Source organism: Pongo abelii, chromosome 6 (genome assembly GCF_028885655.2).
Source record: "Pongo abelii isolate AG06213 chromosome 6, NHGRI_mPonAbe1-v2.0_pri, whole genome shotgun sequence".
Taxonomy (NCBI): Eukaryota; Metazoa; Chordata; class Mammalia; order Primates; family Hominidae; genus Pongo; species Pongo abelii.
Window position 1 is genome coordinate 80,904,670 of NC_071991.2, and position 13,840 is coordinate 80,918,509.

Consider the following 13,840-nt stretch of genomic DNA (forward strand, 5'->3'; position numbering starts at 1 on the left):
GTATTATGAAATCATATGAGATATTGTATGCAGGGTATTTACAAGGAGCCTGGTACTTGGTGTACCTAATGTATGTTAGTTATTATTATTAAATTAGAGGAGCAAAAATTTCTCTAGCATTGACTGCTCTTGACGTAATCACACCGAAGAGGGGATATGCCATGATAAAACCTTCCTGCAGTAGTGGCTATAGAAATGATGACGGGGAGAAGATCTGGAAAATATTCCAAAGAAGGCTACAGATAGATACATTTTTTCCATTGGAATTAGGCAATAGAGTTAAACAGAAGTTACAATATGGTTGAAATAAATGTATGTTTTTTAAACAAAGATTTCTTTTTCCTTAATTATTAAAAAATACACAATTTTGTAGAAAATTTTAAACAAATTATAAAGAAAAAATAAAAATCATTCATAATCCTATCAAAGAAGCATTGTTAATTTTTTCTATATATCTTCTTTTTCCATGTGTGTAAGCATTGTATACTTGGAAATTAAATTTTCTAAAATAATTTTCAGGAAAAACAAATTTTAATTAATTGAGCTTCTACTAAATAGGACTGAAAAGCAAAACCTGGACTAGAATTCTCTCTCGGTGTGTGTGTGTGTGTATGTGTGTGTGTGTGTACATGTATATGTGCTGTGTATACATGTGTATGTGGTGTAGCGTTCCCCTGATTCTTAACTTATTACCAGTGGACAACCACCGTGGAACTTGAGTCTAGTCATTCTTAACCTTTTTGGGGGAATCACAGTCTCTTTTTTGAATCTGATGAAAATCAAGGACCGTTTTTACAGAAACATTCTCATCCGTGCATACATGAGACATTTTGCATTGCATAGAATTTCCGAGGGTTCACAGATACTTTGAAGCCCAAAAGTGATCCACAGACCCCAGATTGAGAACCCCTCCACTATGCCATGCTTAAGCTTATTTCTATGTATCTTCTTTCTGAGGAGCAGGCAGATGGGTCATCTTTAAGATGTGAAGTTCTTGGCATTTTTATTTTGTTTTGTTTTTCTGCACTACGATGGAGCAAGCAACACTGGAGGCAACTGGCTAAATGCAAACTCATGAAGCAAGACCAAAATGGCTGGATAGATAGATGCTGTTTGGTTTTGACAACCTAGAAATAATCTTGAAGAAATCCTATGGAGAAGTCTTAAAGAGGAAGATTGGATTTTGTAGACTCAAAGAATGTGTCATGGTTTGGCTTAATCTAAGCCATTTTTATTCTTCTTTTCTTGTGTTTGGGTCTATTATCTGTCTGTAGAATTTATACAGTGAGACTGCTGGGAAAGTCTTATGTCTAATTATTTGCTGTGCTGTGTGGAGTGTACTGCAGACAATCAATAAACAATCGATAGTAATTGTAGCCTGCCTCAGAGACAGGAGTTAGAAGCTTCAACTGGCTTAGGTGCATGGTATTTTTCATTAATTTTCTTCTGCTAGTTTTTTTCTCTAATTTAAAGCCTAAATTTAAAGATTAAATAGAAAAGCTTTCTTTGCTTATGAGAATAAGTAGGCACTGTTTTTAAAAGAAGGAATATATAATCCCAGGTGTTTTACCTCTGTTAATGAGAAAGATGTCTGTTTGCTTCAGATTGAATGAGCAAAGAAGAGGACAAGGATATTTGCATGGTTAAATGCCTATGAGCCCTTCCTTCAGAAAGTAATATTCCCCTGATGTCAATTACTTTTATACGGACATCTGGATGTTTATCATGAGAGTGTACAGATGTCAACTTTTTCTGTATTATAGCTGGAAATGTGGTGATAACTTGACTTTGATTTGAGTAAACATAAAATATCTAACATTTAAAGTCAGAAGTTCACCTCAGGAAGGGGTTTAAACTGACATTTATTAAAAAGAATGGTTCCTTGGAAAAAACATCAGAACCATCCCTAAAGATACAGTCACTCTCATAAAGTAAACAGAGTCCCAGTTATGCTCTATGTAACAAATAACAGAACTTGAACATGACATTTATCTGTTCCTTAAACTTACAGAAGCTGGCTCTGAAGATATTGACATACTTCCCAATGGTCTGGCTTTTTTTAGTGTGGTGAGTGTCTTCTTCCTTCCTCAAATTCAGCAGAGGAGATACAAGGGTATTTGATGAGGGCTGCAGAACAGTAAGTTGCTTTTAAAATTCATTTTCCAAAATGCATTCTGAAGAAAAGAGAGGTCACACAGGATCTTGGAAAACTTCCTCCAGCTTTTCTAAATGTAGAGATGAAGACTCTTTGCCCATTGAGATAGTGTTCTTTATTTCTCCACTGCATTGCACTAAAATATTCCAATGCAATCTGTGTTTTGTTTTGTTTTTCCTTTTTTAATTTTTTTTATTTTTTGAGACGGAGTCTTGTTCTGGTTGCGCCGGCTGGAGTGCAGTGGCATGATCTCAGCTCACTGCAACCTCCTTCTCCCGGGTTCAAGCAATTCTTTTGCCTCAGCCTCCCGAGTAGCTGGGATTACAGGCACCCACCACCATGCCCGGCTAATTTTTGTATTTTTAGTAGAGACGGGGTTTCGCCATGTTGGCCAGGCTGGTCTCAAACACCTGACCTCAGGTGATCGCCCGCCTCAGCCTCCCAAAGTGCTGGCATTACAGGAGTGAGCCACCACGCCCAGCGCAATCTGTGTTTTAAATGTGCATTATTAAAAGGGATATTTGAAGTCTTACTGTGGATACTCATTACTAACATTATACTATTTTAAATACAGCATCTACTCATCTTTCTATTACATATTCAACTTGAACCAAATATTCTTGCCATTATTATTTATTTTCAAATATTATACCAACCTTGCCCTTTTGCTTTCTTTTTTTCCCTGAATAGCCAATCATAAGTGGAAAGTCATTGAGTTTATTTACACCCTTCATTTTGCCTTGATTCTTGTAAGCTGAAAAACAATATCCTTTCTGGGTATACAATAGAAAGACTTTAAAAACAATTGGCTTGTGAATATTGTTGTGAATATTGTTGAAAGTAGCTTGTAACAATATCCATTCTAATTGGAAATCCAGATAAGGGGACAGATGAGGAGGTTCTGACCACCTACTTGCCTGGCTTGGGCAGACATAGGAGTTCTTGGCATCTTCATAGGTCCAGTTTTTCTGGAGGAAGAAGTAACCAACTCTGACGCCTGACTGTAATTATTCTATTTCCTCTCAACATCCATTATTTTCAGGCTCTGAGACTCAAGAGGGATGTGAAATATTGGGAGATACTTAGAAGGGAGTCACCACGCTAATAAAATAGTTGTTAGACTTATGAGAAAGGTGAGAGAACTCAGCTTGGAGTAGAATGAGAATTAGAACACTCTTCAGGTTCCTGATGGTTTTTATATGAAAGACAGTGAAGCAGCTGGTTATTACCACTGAGGCAATAAAGAAATACTGTGGGCTTTAGCAGAAACACCAATATATATATTTAATTTTAAAAATAAGGTTTTAAAAGGAATGTTTTATTTAATTGCCTACACAGAATGAATAAAGTGATATTTATAGTAGGACTCTGGGTTTGTTTAGGAGCACATGCTTGCACATGTGTGGCTTAGAAAAAACCACTGGGACCACTAGTCCAAAATATTCATAAGTAAAGATGCAAACATTCTGAATAAAGTAGAAGGCAGTTGCATTGATTTTTTTATTTGTTTGTTTATTTGTGTTTTTTGTTGTTGTTTTGCAAGGATGTGTTCTTGGAGATTTTTATAATCTAGAATTCACCTATTTCAAGATTTCTCTCCAGCCCCCATAGTAATAAATCTGAAGTAGGAGGGATGAGGTCTCCAAACACATAAATCTATAGCCATTTTAGCTTGGGGGCATATTATAGTTACAAAGATCTTATAGCCATATCAATAGAACTTTTTCTGCTTTTTTTCTGTTACCCTCCTTTGCTTATTTGACTTTTTTTAAAATTTAGAAACATTCCCAGTTTGCTGCTGTTTTTCATTTACTTGGCATTGTCTCTAATAAAACCCAGAGTGTACTCTCTTCTAAATAAAGAGGTCCTACATTGTGGAGGTTGTTCATTCTTCTTCCTAGCATTTTAGCTCATCTAACCCAACCTATTTTACAGTTATGGGTTGAGGGTCACCTCAAAACCAATGTCACACTTCATGAAGAATTGGATGACATAGAATAAAATATAAAAAATGTAAACAATGTGCGTGTGCTTAACACCACTGAACTGTACACTTAAAAATGGTGAAAGTGATGAATGTTATATGTATTTTATCACAATTAAAAATAAATTTTTAAAAAGAGAAAAAATAAATAAATAAGGAGTGTGAACATAACCATGACTAGTTATCACCATCTGATAGTGCTTCCTTTGCATGTAAATCATGCTTTTGTTTTGGGGACATTCATAAAGAATAGAGATTATTAAGAACTGAAGTGGCACTGCCATGTAACAATAGCATAATTCCAGTTTGTTCTACTTACCAGGCCTGCCCTCCACGAAAATATACAATTGTAGATAATCTGTTTTAATTGGAGAGATTTCCTCTTATGTCCAATTTTATACATAAAGTAAGACTTATTGTGCGCCTAAATTTGTGTAAATATGACTGCATTGTATTAGTAAACTGAATTAGGTAGTGCATTCACATAAAATTTAACATCACCAAGAAGGCTTTACCTTAAGAATGTAATGATGAATCACCGTTTTAGATAGACTGATAGGTAATTTATTAACTGATTTAAAAGAGAAAAGACCTATATCATCTCAGTGAGTACCAAAAAAGCATTTAATAAAATTCAATACTCATTCCTAAAGTTCCGAGCAAACTAGAAAGATAAGGAAAATTCCCACAAAACTACAGCAAACATTCTTGATGGTGAAGCATTGGCTGCATTTGCATTAATGCTCAGAACAGGAAGAAAATACCGAACAATACCACAACCATCAGTAATCTACTAGAGTTCTTAGTAATTCAGTAAAACGAGAAAAAGAAATGTGAGATAGAAAAGAAAAAGACAAAACAGTCATTAGAGACAGCAGGGACTGGCTCAGTTGCCCAGGCTGGTGTGCAGTAGTGCAATCATAGCTCACTGCAGCCTGAACTCCTAAACTCCTGTGCTCAAGAGGTCCTTCCACCTCAGCCTTCCGAATAGCTAGGACTACAAGTGCTCACCACAACACTCAGCTAATTTTTTTTTTTTTTTTGTAGAGACAGGGTCTTGCTATGTTACCCAGGCTGGTCTCAAACTGCTGGCCTCAAGCAGTCCTCCCACGTCAGCCTCCCAAAGTGCTGGGATTATAGGCATGAGCCACCAGGCCCGACCTAAAGCTATAGTAATTTAAAAAGTGTTATATTGGCACAGGAATAGACATGAGACATTAAAAGAACAAAACAGAGAGTCCCTAAACAGACCAATATGTAAATGTCAGAGATCTAGCACATGATAAAGGTGACATTTCGAATCAGTGGGAGAAGGATGGACTGTATGCCAGGCACTGTTCCAGGCACTGGGATCTAGCAGTGAACAAATTTCCACAGTCAGTATGTAGATGTCACTTTTCTCCACCCTCAGCTCTACCTGGAATCACCTAGTCCACCAACCTTCTGATTACCCTTTGAAGAGAATAAATCCCTGATCTTCTGTATCAACTAAACAAAATCAGTTATTTTCAGGCTTTCAGTATTCCACCTCCCCGTTATTATTTTTTCTGTTATCTTTTCTCTGTTTTTTGAGTTTTTGTGGCTTTATGCCACTACTTTAACCACAATCTCTATTTATCCTTCATGTACAGTTCCCATGTTAGTCCATAAAAATACTTAAGCTTTTGTATTTAACATTTTTCACCATTTTGGAAAGGGTCTAAAATTCCCAGGACTCCACAGCTTTGCACCAGATAAGCCTGGAGGAATACTAATGATGGATCTAAAAGAAGAAAAACCAAGGGCACGGGAATTAAGAATCAGCCGTGGGTTTGATTTGGCCTCATTCAATCCACATGGCATCAGCACTTTCATAGACAACGGTAAGAGCCAATGGGCTACCAACATTTAGTAAAGTGTAATGGTTCACAAATGACTGTGAAAAATAGATTCGGATCATATTTATAGGAAGAGAAGAACAATTAACTCATGAGTGATTTCTGTATTCTTCATTACAAAGAACTTGTTCATTTGCCTCTTCAGCTGGCAGTAAGTTATGCTACATTTTGAAATTCCTAACAGGTAACACCTGAAAGAATGTTTAGATTTCATAATCTTTTCATATACCTATGATCATTGCATTTAAAAAAGAACTGTATTTTTGAATTAAAGTAGAAACAGATTATGCATGAATTCCGTATACGGAGTAGGAAACACTTTCTTAAAGGTCAGGGAACCAATGATCAGAAATAACACCAGACAGCAATAGGAAAGACAGAGAATGATCTGTTAGGTCATCTAACAGCTTATACATTCAACCTTTCCTTGCCTGTGGTATTTAAATGTCAGTGCCTGCCCAGAGGTCCCGTGGTTATGTCTTGTAAATTAACTGTGTTCTTTCAATTCTTTAGATGACACAGTTTATCTCTTTGTTGTAAACCACCCAGAATTCAAGAATACAGTGGAAATTTTTAAATTTGAAGAAGCAGAAAATTCTCTGTTGCATCTGAAAACAGTCAAACATGAGCTTCTTCCAAGGTACTTCCTCATTTTGTTCCTTCTCTAATTTATCCCCAGCATTTTCAAACAATCCCCATGGTGGGTTGTCCTGTCATCTTTTATAAGCACTAATATATATATTAGCTAATATATAAGAGATAAAGAGCTTATATTTCCTTATTTATAAATGTGTGTGTATAGTTTCCTTATAAACCAGCGCAAGCATGGCATATGAAAGTTGACGTCACTCATTATACTATTCACTGTTCTATGCGGACTCCTTTGAGAAACGACGAAGTGCCCGACTACAGGGTGATACTCTTCAGGCCCATCTTGAGGGTAGAAGGCAAACCCTAACATTTTTTCCTGCCGTCACCCTCCATCTTAGATGACTCATCACGCAGATGAGTGTCTTGCCAAGGAAGAGTGGCCTGTTTTTTATTGGGTTTGTATGCTTTGCCTGGGACTTTATACCAATCGCTTTCATAGGGTTAGTGATGGTTGCATGCTAGTAATCCCACAGAATTAGAGCCACTCAAGTTGAGAGTGAGTCATTACACTTCAAGAACATAAAGCTGGTTGAAAATGTGGCTAAAAGAGAATCATGTGTACCCCCAACCCCAGTTCAGTGTGTTAGCCTACTGCTTCTTTTAGTTTAAACTTGATGAATATTTTTAATTTCTAATGAAATTTCATTTCTAATGAAATTAAAAATATCGCCTATCTAGGGCCTATCTATGCCTATCTAGGGCATAAGCATATAACTTCCAATCATTCCTTCCAAAAATGCACTTGATAAAAAAAAATAAGAGCATAAGTACCATCCAAGCATTATGGTGCTCTTTCAGAAAAAGGAGACCTACCTCCCCTGTAGCTCTATATTTTTCATTTAGCAAAGAATAAAGCAGCTCTTTCAGAAATTTTTGCATAGAGTAATTGGAATTTAAATTTAATAACACCCTCACCTAACTGGTCTTAAAAATGAAATTGTTTTTAGCATATAAATCTCTCACCTGAAGCATTGTACTATGGCAATTTTATCATCCATCTCTCTGCAAGTGTTTATTGAGTGCCTGTTCATTCTCGGCATGTCAGCTTTGTGAGGCAGGTAGAAATTGAACAGTCAACCTTAGTTTGACTAATAACTAAGCAAGGGAAATTAGAAAAATCCAGGAACTGAGTAAATGGAAGCTAGGTAAATGTTACTGACTGCCTAACCGGCTCACCAGCCAATCAGGCTCTCTCCAGCTCTGTACTGTGGACAGCTCTGTCCTTATGTATAATTGTTAAACCCTGCATTTCTTGCTGTCAAAAAACATGCCCTGATGGCACTAAGTTCTTTCTTCTCTTATGGTAATCCTGCCATAATTGCTAAATGACCTGTGTTCAGATTACTTGGCACCATACAAAATTGTTCTCTGGCAACAATATTATAGTATATTGTATATGACTAAAGTCATGTGATTTTAGCTCGTCTTCTCCTCTTACCAAAAATTTAAAGCACATGTTATGTAAATCTTATGAGTACTTAATATTTAATATGGAGACCAACAGGCCTTTTATTTCCTCTCACATGCTGTTTTTCTTTTTCAGTGTGAATGACATCACAGCTGTTGGACCAGCACATTTCTATGCCACAAATGACCACTACTTCTCTGATCCTTTCTTAAAGTATTTAGAAACATACTTGAACTTACACTGGGCAAATGTTGTTTACTACAGTCCAAATGAAGTTAAAGTGGTAGCAGAAGGATATGATTCAGCAAATGGGATCAATATTTCACCTGATAATAAGTACGGCCCCTGATAGAATATCTTCATTTTTCTTCGGTTGTGGTGCTGGCCAAATTCTTTACTTTGCTTTCTTTGTCAATATGAAAATAGTTTTCTTGACATTTGTGGTATATTATAAATATAATATGTAGATACACTATATAATTATATATATTTTGTATATATATTTACATATACTTAGTCACATGTAAATATTTATATGCAAATACAATACCATATTTAAGTATACTATATAATACAATAATATATATGTATTTACATATAATATATAAAGTTTGAAATACATCATTGTCAAACTTAATTTTATAAATATAAATTTTTAAGTGTTATCTTACTGATGCATACATATTGAAGTATCAGGTATTTCCTTTTAAATAAATGTATTATTTTTATTGGCTATACATTATTCCATTATAAGGATGATCTTAAACTAATTTAACCAATTCTCTATTGATGGATATGTATATGGGGGTGGGGAGTTCTACATAAAAAATATTTTATACTTCTTATTTACCATGGAATTTTAAACAAGTATTTTTTTTAAAGAAAAAGTCCCTAAGAGAGTGTTTTTTTTGTTTGTTTTTTGTTTTGTTTTGTTTTTTGGAGATGGAGTCTTACTCCATCAGCCAGGCTGGAGTGCAATGGCGTGATCTCAGCTCACCGCAACCTCCGCCTCCTGGGTTCAAGCGATTCTCCTGCCTCAGCCTCCCAAGTAGCTGGGATTATAGGCATGCGCCACCATGCTTGGCTAATTTTGTATTTTTAGTAGAGATGAGGTTTCTCCATGTTGGTCAGGCTAGTCTTGAACCTCCGACCTCAGGTGATCCGCCCACCTTAGCCTCCCAAAGTGCTGGGATTACAGGCATAAGCCACCACACCCGGCTCTAAGAGAGTATTATAACATAATGGTTAAACTTGCAGATTTTGGACTCATACAGGCCTGGGTTCAAATCCCACCCAGGGCACTGGCTAAATGGTTCTATGAGCTACTTTTCTGTGGAACAGACCCCTAGAAATAGAACTATTTGCTCAAACAGTGTGATTCTTTTAAATGTTAACTTTAATAGATATTGCCAAATTGTCCTCCAAAATTATCTCATTATTTTTATATGCACAACCACAACCTGTAAGAGAAGATATTAAATTCTTGATTAGCTTTCTTATCTACTGCCTCAGCACACTGAAAAATTTGAACTACTACAAATACAACATAAAATAAATTTGGCACTCCTTGACAACTAAATGCCCTTATTTTTGTAATCCAATCTCTCCTCCTTTCTTGTTGACTATAGAAAAAGAATGTAGAATCATTTAATTTAAATTGTCTCTAACTGACCTGATCCACCTCTGCAGCCAAATCTGTTTTTCACTCTTATATTTCCATTATGAGAGTCAATCTTTCCAGTCACCCAAGCTAACAAAAAAATAACAATAATGAAAAGGGAGAATCAGCTTTTACTCCTCTTTCACCATTCCTATCCAGCCTGTAGGCAGATCCTGTTGGTTTTACCTGTGCCTCCTTCCTCTACCCCCAAACTCCTTTCCCTTTGAGTGAGACCTGCCTAGTTTAGGTTCTCATCCTCTCTGACTAGCATATGAGACTTTCTTCCAATTTGTTTTCTGTCTACTTGGGTTTTTTGCACTCTTGCCAATTTTGTCTTTCTATGTCTATTAGCCTTGAAGGGCTCCCCAAAGAGGGAACTCTGTCTTCCTCACCTTTGACTCCTTATGCCAGCACAGTGCCAGGCACAAAGCAAATGCTCAGGAATTGTGGAACAGAACTGACCATTTGTTGCCACTTTATTATTCTAAGATTTCAGTGGAATCCAATTGCTTATCAAATCAAGGCAGGGTAAAGGGTTGGACTTTGTTTAACAGGCCAGCTCCAACCTCCCTTTTCTACTATTTCCATGCTTTCTATGCTTTAGACAAAGAACTCATTGTTTTAAACATTCCTTCCTCTTCTTGCTCCTGTGATTCCGCTCTTGTGCTTGCTTCTGCCTGGGAAGTGCCTTCTCCGTCCTCATCTCCTCAAATCTCATCTCTCTTTACATAGCCACTGCAGATGCCCCTTCCTTGGTGAGCCTTTCTGTGTCCTCGGAAGTTAGCTATTTCTAGACCTGAACTATTTCTCATGCTTATTAGGTGTTTAATATGTACAAACCAGTGAGATTGTTCCAACTCATTATAAACTTTCAAGGAGAGAGGCTGTGTCTTCTTCATATTTATATCTGCTACAACACTGAGTTCATGGCTTTTCACACATAATTGCTCAATAGAGCAGGTGCCATGGAACAGTCAATTCAATGAGTAAAATTACCTCAAAATAGTCCGTTAATTCACTCACCTTTGACATAGACAGATTATTCTGAATTGATACTTGTCTCTTACTCTTAAAATTCTCTATGTATTAATAAATATTTTATTGAATATTAAGGAATAATCACTATTTTAATAAGATGCTCTTTACCATATATTTCTGTATGTACATGATACTTAGAAGTATCAAATTACATTGTGGAATGTAAAAGCTTTTCTTGTGAAGCCAAGCATTTGTTTTATTGTCATTTCAGTGGCAGATATGGACTTCATGTTCAAAATGATGTTCTATATTATTTTTCCTTACAAGCTTTTTGAAAAACAATTTAATAATTCCATGATTGTTGTAGCACCACTGAATTGATTCTGAAAGCTTACTTTTTAAATAAAAATTGACCTTTATCAAGCATTCCTTGAGGGCTCATGATTGATTAACTTCTTGGCAGGTTATTAAGACTTATTCTTTCATACTGTATTAATGAAGCTTTATATTGGCATGGAGCTCTAACTACTGTGTCCTTTCTGCGAAGGTATATCTATGTTGCTGACATATTGGCTCATGAAATTCATGTTTTGGAAAAACACCCTAATATGAATTTAACTCAATTGAAGGTAAAATATTTATTTTTACATATAGACAGTAATCTATTATGCTTTGCAATGACATAGTTTTTCTATAAGAGTACCACACGTAGAACAAAATATGGATGCCAGTGTAGCTATTCTGGGTTTTTAAATACTCCCTACAACTAGAGAAAGCTCCTGTTTCCAGCGATCACAAGGACTGACCATGATTACGTGCAGCAGCAGGTTGAGAGTGATATTTGCATCAGATTTAGGGCCCATTCCATGAAGTATTGATGGCAGTGGAAGAATTCCAATAAGAATTTTCACAATTGAAAATACTAATAGATGAATTCTCAAATGAAGATTTATGCACAGTGTCAGCTCTTTCAATAATAAATGAAGGTAGAAATTGGGTTCCACACCATTATTATTTTCTTCCTACTCAACAACATATATTTTAGTTTGATTAAGAATTTCCTATCTTGCTTTGATTGAGTTCCTTGAGCTAACTGATCATTGTGCATCTTTTAAAGGAAAAGGAGTTCAGTTTTTAAGAGAGACTTTTAGAGAGACTGATTATCACCCTAACTTTCTTAATTTCAGGGAAGAAGAAAAGTGGCTTCAAACCAGTTTTTAATACATTCCTTTTAAGCAATATTGGTGTTAGAAGGTGGAAGCAGGGCGATGTGTAATTTCCTCACATACATAGAAGCAGGAAGGTTACCTCTAAATTATTTAATCAAGTTTCTCATGTCATTTAGATATTGACAATTTCTCATTTGGAAGGTACTTGAGCTGGATACACTGGTGGATAATTTATCTATTGATCCTTCCTCGGGGGACATCTGGGTAGGCTGTCATCCTAATGGCCAGAAGCTCTTCGTGTATGACCCGAACAATCCTCCCTCATCAGAGGTTTTTATATTTTTAGTTTTTCAAACTTAATTATTCAAGTCCTTTTGAACTAATAATACAATAAATTGTCACAGGGATGATTTGTTTAGTTATTTTAAAGCAATAATATAATAAGCTTATGTCGTGGTTTTGTAATTGCTTTAAGCCAGTAATTGGCAGAATGTTACATTGTTCAAATACTTTAAGAAAGGTAATCTTTTGATGTATTAAATTATGGTGGAAACTAGTCAAAAAGCATTTTTATAAAGACGTGCCCTTCTTGGGTGGTATACTGGCAATTTTTAAAATATCTGATTTATTGTCAGCTCACCACATGATGTGATATTTGTTCATGTTGAAGTAGTGTGAAAGTAGGCACATTAGTATGAAAGTATTTCTATTAAAGCGGAATTGCTGTAATAACACTAAATCCTGTGTTGGCATGGAGTAACTAGATGGTTTTAAGAAAGTACTTTCTTTGAAGATTGGAGAAAGTATTTTAATTTAAACATTAAAAAGATTGGTAACTGCTATTTTCAACAGCATGTCCCCTTAATCAGTGTGTCATCGTGGAAAACAGGGCTTATTGATGATTGAGTGACATGCATGTACGGTGGTCTTATATTAATACTTTGTATCCCCTGAATAGGTTCTCCGCATCCAGAACATTCTATCTGAGAAGCCTACAGTGACTACAGTTTATGCCAACAATGGGTCTGTTCTCCAAGGAAGTTCTGTTGCCTCAGTGTATGATGGGAAGCTGCTCATAGGCACTTTATACCACAGAGCCTTGTATTGTGAACTCTAAATTGTAGTTTTGGCATGAAAGTGCGATAACTTAACAATTAATTTTCTACGAATTGCTAATTCTGAGAGAATTTAACCAGCAACATTGACCCAGAAATGTATGGCATGTGTAGTTAATTTTATTCCAGTAAGGAATGGCCCTTTTAGTTCTTAGAGCACTTTTAACAAAAAAGGAAAATGAACAGGTTCTTTAAAATGCCAAGCAAGAGAGAGAAAAGAAAGCTGCTTTCGAATAAAGTGAATACATTTTGCACAAAACAAGCCTCACCTTTGCCTTCCAACTGCCAGAACATGGATTCCACTGAAATAGAGTGAATTATATTTCCTTAAAATGTGAGTGACCTCAGTTCTGGCACTGTGACCACTATGGCTGTTTGGAACTACTGATAATAATGTATTTTGATGTTTTGTACTTACATCTTCGTTTGCCATTAAAAAGTTGGAGTTATATTAAAGACTAAAATCCCAGTTTTGTCTGTGTTTAATTCTCAAGGCATATGGCTAGGAGAAATGGGAAAGCAGCTGCTTCCTTATGGAGTTTGGATAGGCAGGCATGGCTGTATTAATTTCTCTTGTGGAAAGCTGAAAGTGAATGGACTCTTGATTTGAAACAACAACAAAAATCAAGGAAATATTGCAACTCAAATTCCCAGTTCCTAAGAAGGTTTCCATCAGCTCTCTTCCTTAATGGGAGTCCACTTTAGATACAGAGAGGAAATAAGGGTTTGGACAGGAAGGTCTTGCCACGTCCTCATTGAACAGAACTGTGAACTAAAGCCAGGAGGATGAAGTCAGTTGTTCGTGACCACATGGTTAAGCAGCAGCAATGCTAGGATCAGGGC

At 36.1% G+C, this 13,840-nt stretch overlaps 1 protein-coding gene across 2 annotated transcripts in view; it reads left to right on the forward strand.

The window, feature by feature from the left end:
- PON2 (paraoxonase 2) overlaps nucleotides 1-13,466 on the forward strand; it is a 30,559-nt gene extending 17,093 nt beyond the window's left edge. Inside the window, exons 3-9 of one of the 2 annotated variants that reach the window (XM_002818243.4) lie at nucleotides 2,012-2,067; nucleotides 5,836-6,001; nucleotides 6,530-6,656; nucleotides 8,211-8,411; nucleotides 11,261-11,342; nucleotides 12,084-12,212; nucleotides 12,841-13,466. In XM_002818243.4, coding sequence (XP_002818289.1) covers nucleotides 2,012-2,067; nucleotides 5,836-6,001; nucleotides 6,530-6,656; nucleotides 8,211-8,411; nucleotides 11,261-11,342; nucleotides 12,084-12,212; nucleotides 12,841-12,999 — 920 coding nt within the window. In that variant the 3' untranslated portion in view covers nucleotides 13,000-13,466. The remainder of the gene's footprint in view (nucleotides 1-2,011; nucleotides 2,068-5,835; nucleotides 6,002-6,529; nucleotides 6,657-8,210; nucleotides 8,412-11,260; nucleotides 11,343-12,083; nucleotides 12,213-12,840) is intronic. The other variant, XM_054559456.2, reaches the window with a different exon arrangement.
- Nucleotides 13,467-13,840: the final 374 nt, after the last annotated feature.